This window comes from Mastigoproctus giganteus, chromosome 10 (assembly GCF_048544385.1).
Source record: "Mastigoproctus giganteus isolate SK-2022 chromosome 10, ASM4854438v1, whole genome shotgun sequence".
Classification (NCBI taxonomy): Eukaryota; Metazoa; Arthropoda; class Arachnida; order Uropygi; family Thelyphonidae; genus Mastigoproctus; species Mastigoproctus giganteus.
In genome coordinates, this window is record NC_143584.1 from 148775244 (window position 1) to 148787335 (window position 12092).

General features: G+C 36.8%; 1 protein-coding gene across 1 annotated transcript in view; it reads left to right on the plus strand.

Moving 5' to 3' along the window:
- LOC150079356 (ferric reductase 1-like) overlaps window positions 1-12092 on the plus strand; it is a 54823-nt gene that overhangs the window by 22670 nt on the left and 20061 nt on the right. Inside the window, exon 4 of the mRNA XM_090382764.1 lies at window positions 2441-2643. Coding sequence (XP_090238890.1) covers window positions 2441-2643 — 203 coding nt within the window. The remainder of the gene's footprint in view (window positions 1-2440; window positions 2644-12092) is intronic.

The window sequence follows — 12092 nt, forward strand, 5'->3', positions numbered from 1 at the left end:
TGCCAACCTTTAATTTTATGAGGTAGGATTCCTCTCTTCTGCTGAGGTATTGCAGATATTTTCCTACTGATACTGGATCTCTTGTTCCTGATGCATCTCTTATCCTCCCAAAACCCAGCCTCTTCCTTGCTGAATCCCATCCCAAGACTTGATTCTTGCACTGCATGAGAGGATTTCATTTTGGCTGTACTACAGTCAGTGAGGAATTCAGTTTCAGATGCTGAAAATGGCTTTCCATCAAGGGATATCTATTCACCCCAGTACTGGGCAGAGACCCCCCTTCCATAACTAGGTAGTCCAATCAGAGTTCAGTAATGGAGTGGCCCATTTCCATGTGGTGATACCGAGGACCAGTAAGCAAACATTCCAAGTGATTGCGGCTTCCTGGTTGCTAAAAGGCCAATCTTAAACACAAAATCTGCTAAAACAAAATACAACTTGAACATGTGGAAGTTAAACATCAGTTACAGACAATAAAATTTGCCACCACAACTGCTATCTTTATATTTGCAGACTAAATAGCAGCTCTGTGAAGTGAAATGATTAGCTAGCTACTTCTCTAAGAACTGAATAATTTTAATTTAACTTGTTTGTTTGAAAATTTGTATTTAATCCTAATATTGGTACCATGTAATATTTAAATTACATGTTGTAAATCTCTCTGTTCATTGGATTACAGTAATAACACCCTCTTTACATAGAATCCAAATCTCCAAGTTACTATCCTTCAGCAGTCTCTGCATCATACCCAGGATCATGTCAATATATGGGAGGAGATAGGCTGAAGAATCATTAGAAGTATGTTTACAAGTAAACTCCATCTCCATTCGAAACTTAATAGTTCAAGTCTTTTAAAAATTCATTCAAAAGATTCTTCCCCAACACAACAATGAACTCTTTTGAAAAGACCTCGATGAACTTGAACATGTTGAAGTTAAACATCAGTTACAGACAATAAAATTTGCCACCACAGCTGCTATCTTTATATTTGCAGACCAAATAGCAGCTCCATGAAGTGAATTGATCAGCTGGCTACCTCTATGAGAACTCTGAATAATTTTAATTTAACTCGTTTCACAATTTGTATTTAATCCTAATATTGGTACCGTGTAATATTTAAATTACATGTAAATCTCTCTGTTCATTGGATCACAGTAATAACACCCTCTTTACAATTATCTGAAAAATTTATTACTGTTATACAGAATATACATATAATAACAATGAAATTTTTCATAAGTTAATCACTGCATAACTGTTAGTGATGAGAAGCTCACATTTCATTTGTTACATTTATTAGCCATATATAATTAGTTCCTATTAATTTGTCTTGTATCATATTACATCACTGGTGCTTGAGGACAATGAAACAATAGTCAAGTTTTACGAGTTTTAGCGGCGCCCCCGTAGCCAGGTGGGAAGGAGCAGCAGTGCGTAGCACACGCTTCTTGATTAGACCAGGGTTTGAGCCCGTCACCACAAAATACGGAGGATGCGGAAAGGTCAGGGAATGACCACCACATATCCCGGAGCAATATGGCCTTAGTTGCTAATGCTCCTAAAAACCAAATACACAACAAACAACAACGAGTTTTAGCCAAGTGGCTAAAACTCATAATAATGATGACCAGTTGTTACCTTTTTCACTTTAATTTAAAGGGAGGGTTCTCTGCTTTTCATGTCCCTATTCCAAGGATAAGTATTCCTACCTAGATCAATTACTTTTTTTTTTTTTTATTTCTTTTATGAACCTTTATGATTTTATTGTAGGAAACTGCTTTCTCAGCTAAGATGAGTCTTTACATATTTGTTGGAAATTTTTTTAGTTTTACTCCGATATGCTGTTAACATGTTAGGATTTTCCAAAAAAAAAAAATTCATGATTGGCACTTAAAATACCACCTACAAATAATTAGGAAATTTATTTCCAATTTGGATGTATTTAAATGTCTGTATTTTTGTGGCCTTTTACAATATAATTATTGCATGACTTGTTAGGATTACTGATTTTTATTACTGATTATTACTGATCTTTGCACATTATAATTAATAACCAGTAGGATAAAAAAATATGCTACCCCAAACAATGTGGCCTTGTTCATATGATTAGGTAACTGTATTCATGTTAAGTTACCTTAAAATAACTTTTAATAATAAATTTCTATCATTAAATATAATTAAAATATAATCATTAAATATAATTAAAATATAATCATTAAATATAATTAAAATATAATCATTAAATATTATAAGTGAGAATATATAATTTCTGCTATTTATCTTTTATAAATTACAGTATTTCTGTTTCATCCAAATAATATCAGATATACAAAGACAGTTGTCTGTCTCTTTTAAAAGCAAAATAGCTTACTACGATAAATATTTTCAGCAGACTTTGTAAAATAGAACTGTAATACTGTCATTATTTTTTTTTTTGCAGCAATTAGCATTCAAACATGCGGAACTGCTAAAAGTTGTATCCGATATTCATCTAGTGTGCAAAACTGTGAACCAGATGCTTGCGAGTATGTTTTGACATACCAGTTAGATGATAATAACAGGACACTAAATTTTGTACTTGGAGGCATGACAATGAGTGAATCAAGTTTTGTGGCAGTGGGCTTCACTAGTGATAAAGATAATGTAAAGTACCTTTGTAATTTTTGCTTAAACTAACATTTTGTTTATTTACTTGTGTGTGTGTACATATGAGGGTTGAAGAAAAAGTAGCAGTGACCACATACTAACAGGAAAATACAGTTTATTATCATTTAGCTATTGATTACATATCTCATATTTTTCCATATCCATGTGGTAAGTAGGAAATTCCATCTGCCAAGCAGTTTTATTAGTATCTGCATATCTGCATTATCTATTTCATCTGTAGCATGTGCAATGTAGTGTCTGTTTTTAAAACAGACACTGCATTGCACATGCTACAGATGAAATAGATAATGCAGATATGCAGATATGTTTTTAAAACAGACACAACATTCTACAGATAAAGGACCACTATGTGGCAGTGATAGCAGTTTGTTGATGTGGGATTTACTTAAAGATGTAACTACCATCAGGGGTAAAGAGAAGGGTTTTTGCTTTCGTAAAGGCAACTACAGTGGTTTCAGAGATTTTTTAGGTTCTGTACAATGAGACCAACTGATGATGTTACCAACAGCAAATTCTAAATGGGAAACATTCAAGGAAGTAATTTTGGAAGCTACTAGGCTTTTTGTTCAAACTAAGAAATACTGCTCTAGGTTCAGTCCCAAATGGACATCAGATGAACTAATGGGACATATGGCAGAGAAGAAAAATGCAGGGGATACATATAAATTATCAGGTGACACAGATGCCTATGTTAGATATAAGCTAGTCTGTAATCAAGTCACAAAGGAGGTTAGGCAGGCAAAGGAAGATTACAAGAAATCTTTGGCAAAGGATGCAAGGAAAAGCAGCAGAGAGTTCTTTACTTATGTAAACTCTAGAAGGAAGGAGATGGATATGATTGATTTGCTTGACATTGATGGTTCATCTGTTGATGATCCTGCTGAGGTAGGTCACAAACTGAATGAGTATTTTGCATCAACATTCACACATGAGGAGTTATTCAGGAAAGGGAATACCAGAAGTTTATTAAACTCTGGCAGTGAGCTAAATGATTTTGTAATAATTGAGAGCAAAGTGGAGGAGAAATTGTTGAAGTTAAACAAAAAAAGCCCCTGGGATGGATGGGATCTATCCAGTTATATTAAAGGAGGCGGCAAAGGAAGTAAGCAAACCCTTAGCCATAATTATGAGAGCATTCTTGAACTCGGGGAGGGGGATCCCATGGACTGGAGATGTGCAAATGTGACCCCAATTCACAAAGGAGGATCAAAGGACGACACAAGTAATTACAGACGTGTTAGTTTAACTTCTGTTCCAGGGAAATTAATGGAGGCACTGATTAAAGACTTCAGTTATAGTTTGGACACAGCATGGGTTTGTTGAGGGGAAGTTTTGTCTGACCAATTTGATTGGCTATTATAATGTGGTCACAAAAGAACTGGATGCAAAAAATAATTTTGATATCATATACTTGGATTTTAGGAAAGCTTTTGATACTGTTGCACATGGAAGACCACTGTAAAAATTGGAGCAGTATGGCATTAAAGGCAAATTTATGCTATGGATAAAGGGATGGTTGAGTGGGAGAAGACAGAGAGTGGTAATCAATGAACACTACTTTTCATGTACTAATGTTATTAGTGGAGTCCCTTGGGGTTCAGTGTTTGGTCCATTGTTGTTTTCTGTATTTATTAATGATATTGATGAAGGTATATCAAGCTTAATGTCTAAATTTGCAGATGATACGAAGGTTGGCAGGGTTGTTAATGACACTAATGACAGTACACTATTGCAAGAGGATCTAGAAAAGTTTAGCAGATAGGCTGAGGGGTGGCAACTTAAGTTTAACATTAACAAATGTAAAGTACTGTATATGATTTCAGTAACCCCAGAGTAATGTATGAACTGTGTGGTACTACACTCAGGGTGGTAGAGAATGAAAAGGACCTGGGGGTAATTGTGCAGTGAGATATGAAGTTTTATGAGTGGTGCAGACCGTCTGCAAGAGTAGCTCATGGTGTCTTGTCAATGAATGATATACAGGAATTTTTCTAGCAGGGATAAGGAGGTGATCATCCCCTTGTATAAGGCGATGATCACCTTGTATAATGAGAAGGGCAACAAGATTAGTGAATGGAACAAAGGGTTGCTGTTACGAAGAAAGGCTTAAGTTCTGCAAAGTACTGTGTGTGGAGACTAGGCACTTGCGAGGTGATCTGATTGAGGTGTATAAGGCCTTGCATGGTTTGAGCAAGCTCAATGCTGATGGGATTCTTCCACTTTCCCAGATTAATCGCCTGAGGGGACAAATTTAAATTGAGGAAAGACAGTTGTAGAATAGATGTGCAGAAATTTGCCTTTAACCAGCGGGTGGTTGATTGCTGGAACAAACTTTCATCTCTCATTGTAGAAGCTGACAGCTTAAATAAATTCAAGGCAGAACAAGACTTTTTTTTTTTTTTTTTGCTGATGCTGTATAAGCCTGCTTTTTTGCATCATATGCCTCTACTAATGCTAATGCTAACATTGTACATGCTTTTACAATGTTGCTTGTACTATGTTCTGAAGAGTATTTTCATTTTGGAGAAAAGTTAAAGTTTCCATGACTCACATCTAGGGAATATGGCAGATGCTCCAGTTTTTTCAAGTTTCACTGGTTCAGAATTTTCTCAAAAGTGCCACCCGATGAAATTTGTAGGCACTTCACCCACTGTCATGCACAGTGGGTGAAGTGCCTACAAAAGGCTCTGCTTCTGATACAGTTTAGATTGAATGTGGTGGCAAAGAGAGTAGTCAGTGTATCGACTACAGTACTGCTCAGCACAGTGTTATGAAGAATAATACTTTCATATTCATAGGGATGAATGGCATCACTTCACATTGCATTGTTTTTCTGCTAGAGTTTTTTGGTTGAAGAATAATGGCACTACCTGTAATTTATGTATACTCTACTGATGGCATTTTTTACAGCATTCATATTAGACAAAAAAATTTGCTAGCATTAGTAGTGTAGCATATATAAAGTGAAACTTCCCTTTAACGGACAGCCATGGGGAACGAAAATTTGTCCATTAGAGAGAAGTGTCCGCTAACAAGAAGTCTGAGGGAGAAAAAAAAAAGAAAGAAAGAAAGAAAGAAAAATCATTAAACGTTTAATGTAAAATTAAATTAAAATATATACAGATTTTGAACAATATTTTTGTAAATAATATACAATTACATACACAAGAGATAAAGAAAAATCGTTAAATGTTTAATGTAAAATTAAATTAAATTATATACAGATTTTGCACAATATTTTTGTAAATAATATACATACAATTGTGCTATGCATATTATGACTTTATCTTAAGAAAAATACATACAGTAATCACTTATTTTCTTCTGCACCTTCTGGCTGATAATTTTGTTTTCAACATTTGTTTGGAGTGAAGAAACCATCGAAAGTCCTTCAGTATCTTCTTCAGCAGCGAAAAACATTTTTAAATGATTGATTTGTATGAGCGCTTCTTCTATTTTCATCGGTGGTTCGTCGTTAATATGTTCTTTGACAGAATGACCTCCTTCCATTTCTTCATCCTCATGAGGAACTTCTTGAACAATATCGATGATAATGTCATTGATATCTAGAGCACCATCTTCTGTAGTGAGGTTCGAGTCTGTATCTTTGTAGCCAGGGTTACTTGTAGCTGAAGTATCGTACATTATCAATAAATGTTGAAGTTCTTGTTCTTCTTTGGTGCTCCACATTGCTGTTCACAACTTCAATTTTTGCGTTTGAGAAGCCAGACTTTACAAAACAGTTCACGACAGTTTGTTTTCTAATTGCGTTTACTGAAGAGGAAATCCATTGAATCGCATCTAGGATGCTGAGTTTCTTTGAAAGGTCACTCGCACATATTACATCGTTCATGTTTGCAATGAGATGTCTTAAAACACGTTTTCTGTGGTGAAGTTTAAAATTTTTTATTATCCCTTGATCCAAGTGCTGACACTCTGCAGATGTGTTTGGTGGCAGAAAAACGATTTGAATTTTGGACAATTCAATGTGCAGGTGAGATGCAGCATTATCCATGAAAAGAATAATTTTTCTGTTTTGACGAATCATGTTTTGGTTAAAGTGACTTATCCATTCGCTCATGATATCTCGTTTCACCCACGCTTTTTTATTAGACTTCCAGTCAACATTCAAAAGATTTAACTTTATGCCCTTGAAACAACGAGGATTTTGTGGTTTTCCTATAACAAGAGGTTGTTCAAAGTCTCTCAGCATATTTGTACACAATAGTACAGTCAAGCATTCCTTAGAAATTTTTCCACCCTGGCACTTTTTGTTTTTTAGACTCATTGTTTTTTCAGGAAGAGCTTTAAAAAACAACCCTATTTCGTCACAGTTGTAAATATCCTTAGCTTCAAAATCACGACATAAATCTTCCAATTTGATGGTCCACTCTGTTACAACCCCAGTATCAACAGATCCACCTTCACCACTTACAGTTTTCCAAGAAATTTTATGCCGAGTTTTGAGCTTGCCTAGCCATCCCACAGAAGCTTTGAACTCATTTACTCCCATAGATTTCGCAACCTCCAAAGCCTTTTCCCTAATAATAGGCCCATTAATGGGAATTTTTTTAGCACATGCGCGACAAAACAACTCATACGTAACATTGTCAGTTTGAAGTCCAACAGTTTTAAGGAATGATTTTTGAACCTGATCATTTATGTGTTGCCAAAATTGTTTGAGTAGTTCATTTTTTTTCTTTAGGATGTCGCTTACCTGCGCCTTCCCAATTTTGAATTTTTCAGCGAGATTGCAAACACTATTTTTTTGCTGATCGTACGCATTAATGAGTTCGACTTTATCTTTTAAAGGTAAATGTTTACGAAAAGACATTGTGCACTTCACACGACACTGAACAAAACTGAAAACTGAAACTCAAAAGACGAAAGGCCGACAAATTCCCCCCCCCCCTGCACACACCGAATTCATCAGAAGTTTTACACGTGCCTTAAAATTCTTTAAAAAGGGTTTAGAACCGTGACGTAAACCTTGATAAAATTCAGAGAATCGGAAATAGAAAATAAACACACGATTGAGGCAATACGTGGAAGAAACGTTCCTAGAAAAAGGGCCATGAGCTCGCCCGCTGTCCGTTATGGGGAGATCAAGTAGTAGTAGTAGTAGTAGTGGCACATGATGCAAGAAAGCAAGTGTAGGAGCTTATGCAGCATCAGCCAAAAAAAAAAAAAAAATCACACCATTCCCTCCAAATGCCTGTCCAGTTCCTCCTTAAATTTATTTAACCTATCAACTTCCACAACGACAGATGGAAGTTTGTTCCAGCAATTAACCACCCGCTGGCTAAAGGCAAATTTCCGCACATCTATTCTACATCTGTCCTTTCTTAATTTGAACTTATGTCCCCGTAGGTTGGTAATCTGAACAAGTGGAAGGATCCCATCAGAATTCAGCGTGCTCAACCCATTCAAGGCCTTAAAGACCTCAATCAGATCACCGCGCAGGTGCCTAGTCTCCAGCCACTGCAATTTGCAGAACTTAAGCCTCTCTTGGTAAGAGAATCCCTTCATTCCCCTCACAAATCGTGTTGCTCTTCTCTGTACACGCTCAAGCAAATCTACATCCTTCCTAAAATGAGGCCTCCAGACCTGTACGCAGTACTCAAGGCGTGGCCTGACCATTGCCTTATACAGAGGGACAATCACCTCCTTTTCCCTGCTAGCAAAATTCCTATATATCATTGACAAAACCCCATGACCCGCCCTAGCAGCCTGTCTGCACTGCTCAGAAAACTTCATATCTGACTGCACAATTATTCCCAGGTCTTTTTCATTTTCTACCACCTTAAGTGTAGTACCACACAGTTGGTACGTTTCTCTGGGTTTACTTCTACCCATATGCAGTACTTTGCATTTGTCAAGGTTGAACTTCAGTTGCCACTTCTTAGCCCATCTGCCCAAATTATCTAGATCCTGTTGCAGTAGCACACTACCATTACTGTCATTAACAACCCTGCCAACCTTTGTGTCATCTGCAAACTTCGACATTAAGCCTGATATACCTTCATCAATATCATTGATAAATACACAAAACAACAGTGGACCCAACACCGAACCCTGTGGGACTCCACTAATAACATTAGTCCACGAAGAGCAGCACCCATTGATTACCACTCTCTGTTTTCTCCCACTTAACCATCCTTTTATCCATTGTAGCAACTTACCCTTAATACCATTCTGCTCCAATTTGTAAAGTAGTCTTCCATGCGCAACAGTGTCAAAAGCTTTCCTGAAATCCAAGTATATGATATCAAAATTATTTTTTGCATCCAGTTCCTTTGTGACCACATCATAATAACCAATCAAATTTGTCAGACAAGACTTGCCCTTAACAAACCCATGCTGTGTTTGAATTATTGCTGCATTCTTGTCTAGATGATCCTGCAATGCATCTTTAACCAGCGACTCCATTATTTTACCCGGAACAGAAGTTAAACTAACTGGTCTGTAATTACTCGTGTCACCCTTCGATCCACCTTTGTGAATTGGGGACACATTTGCACATCTCCAGTCCGTGGGAACCTCCCCTGAGTCCAAGGATGCTCGCATAATTATGGCTAAGGGTTTGCTTAGTTGCTTTGCCGCCTCCTTTAAAATAACTGGATAGATCCCATCCACCCCAGGTGCCTTTCTTATGTTTAACTTCAACAATTTCTCCTCCACTTTGCTCTCAGTTATTACAAAATCATTAAGCACACTGCTACAATTTGATAACCTTCTTCCATTTTCAAATTGTAATAATTCGTCACGTGTGAATGTAGATGCAAAATACTCATTCAGTTTGTTTGCTTAAATTAAGTGCTAATCTAAACGAAACAGTGCAGATTGCCTGTCCGTGTCCGTTACAGAGAATGTCCACTAGACAGAAGCTGAAAACATGTTAAAACCAATAGAGGAGAGTTGGGGAATTTGAAATTGTCCGTTGTAGAGAGATGTCCGTTGAAGAGAGGTGTCCGTTCGGAGAAGTTTCACTGTAGATGAAGTTATGTACAGTACTGCCTAACAAGTGTTCTAAAACATTTGACACTGTTGTGCCACATCCAGAACTGGTATTGTTTATGTCACTCATATTTTACCATCTAAGCTTAACATTATTGTAGATATGCAATGTTGTTGCCACAACTTTGTTTGAACTTCTATATCAGAGTATGTCTGTATGTATATATGTATATATATATATATATATATATATATATATATTTGTGTGTGTGTGTGTGTGTGTGTGTGTGTGTGTGTGTGTGTGTGTAAACAAATATGAGGTTAAATATGTGTGTGTGTAAATAAATATGAGGTTAAATATGTGTGTGTGTAAACAAACAATGATGCCACGTTTCATCAGAAATGTCTTCACAACAAGTGCGGAATAGGAGGGAGCATTATTGTGAAAAAGAACCATCTGTCTTTCTATCGAAATTGCGGCCTCACCCAGGAAATGCACTTCATTAGCCTTTGAAGCACCTGTACATAGAACACTGAATTGATCCTCTGCCCTTTGGGTATAAATTCTTTGTGAATCACACCGTTTGTCCAAAGACACCATCAGCATCATCTTGATCCTAGACTTCTGTAAACAAAACTTTTTTTCGGCCTTGGTGATGATTCTGAAGTCCATTGCACGTGCTGACACTTTGTCTCAGGCTTGTACTGAAACACCTAACGTTCATCTGCAGTGACAAAGTGAAGAAAATTAGGATTGTTTTGACAAGTCTGGCTTAAGTCTTCGCATGATGGCACTCTTTGTTGCTTCTGCTCATCCACAAAATTGTGCAGCACAAATTTTGCACAAACCTTCCTTTTTCTTTAATCTTCATGCAGAATTTGAAAATCATCTCCTTATTCATATCCAATCCATCAGCCATCATTCTGAGGATCAAATGATAATCTCTTGACACAATTTCCCAAACATTTGCAATTCTATTCTCATTTCAAGAGATTGGCAGATGCCCAGTTCTTGGGTCACCACAGACATCCTCATGTCCATCTCTGAGCTACTTATACCATTGAGACCCACTGGTACAACTTAATGTTTCATCACCATAACATTTCATACATTTGGATGTTTTTAATTATAATAGATTTTCACATTTTAAAGCAAAATTTGATATTCATTCATTGCTGCAGTGCAATATTGTGACAAGGAACATTAATGCTAATAATGAAACTGGTTGTTACCTGCAACCTGGCAGCCTACTGGACCACCATCTGTTGGAGGAAGTTCGAACTACAACATACCACTTCCACTTATTTTCAAAACTCATCGAACTTGATTGCAACAGTACCAGTCTGAAAAATTTATTGCCACACCTCGTATGCATACATGTTGATTATCATCACAATTTAGCAGTAGATTCACTGTTTACTGGATGCTCAATAGTATTTTGCTTCCACTGTTTTTAATTATAATAGATTAAATAGTTTTGAGCACTGCACTTCAGGTCTACATAAGTTAAAAACCTTAGTAGTAGTATTCATCTACTTAAATTTCAATAAAGCTTTTGACACTGTTCCACATGAAAAACTGCTATACAAATTTCAGTACTGTGGAATTAGGGATAAGTTGCCACTCAGCCATCCTTATGGATAAAACTATGGTTGAGTGGCACGGGATAGATTAGTTATTAATGGTACTGCTCTTTGTGGATTAATGATATTACTGGAGTCCTTCAGTGTTCAGCCCCTTAGTGTTTTTAATATTTACTAATCATATTGATAAGGACATATCAAGTTTAATGTCTAAGTTTGCTGATGATACAAAGGTTAGCTGGGTAGTTAAAGATCAGAACAAGGATATGCTATTGCAACAAGATTTAGAGAAACCAGGCATATAGGCTGAGGAGTGACAATTAGATTTAACATTGGTAAACAAAGTACTGCATTTGGATAACAGCAAAACCTCAGAATAACATATCAATTTGGTGCTACCACACTCAAGGTGGCAGAGAACAAAAAAGACCTAGGGGAAATTGTAAAGTTTATTATGAAGTTATGAGTGGTGCAGACAGAATGCTAGGATACCACATGGGGTTCTGTTGATGATATACAAGAACTATACCACACAGAGACAAGGCACCTCTGTAGCCAGGAGCAGCAGTGCGTAGCACACGCTTCTTGATTAGACCAGGGTTTGAGCCCGTGACCACCAAATACGGAGTATGCGGAAAGGTCAGGGAATGACCACCACATATCCCCGGAGCAATATGGCCTTAGTTACTAATGCTCCTAAAAACCAAATAACAATAACAAACGCAGAGACAAGAAGACGATTATTCTGTAAGATCATGTCTTCAGTGCTGTGTACAGATTTAGAAACATTATTTTAGGAAGGATGTGGATCTGTTGTAACTTGTTCACAGAAGAATAACAACAAGATTAGTCTGGGGATTCTCTTATCAAGGAAGACTTCATTG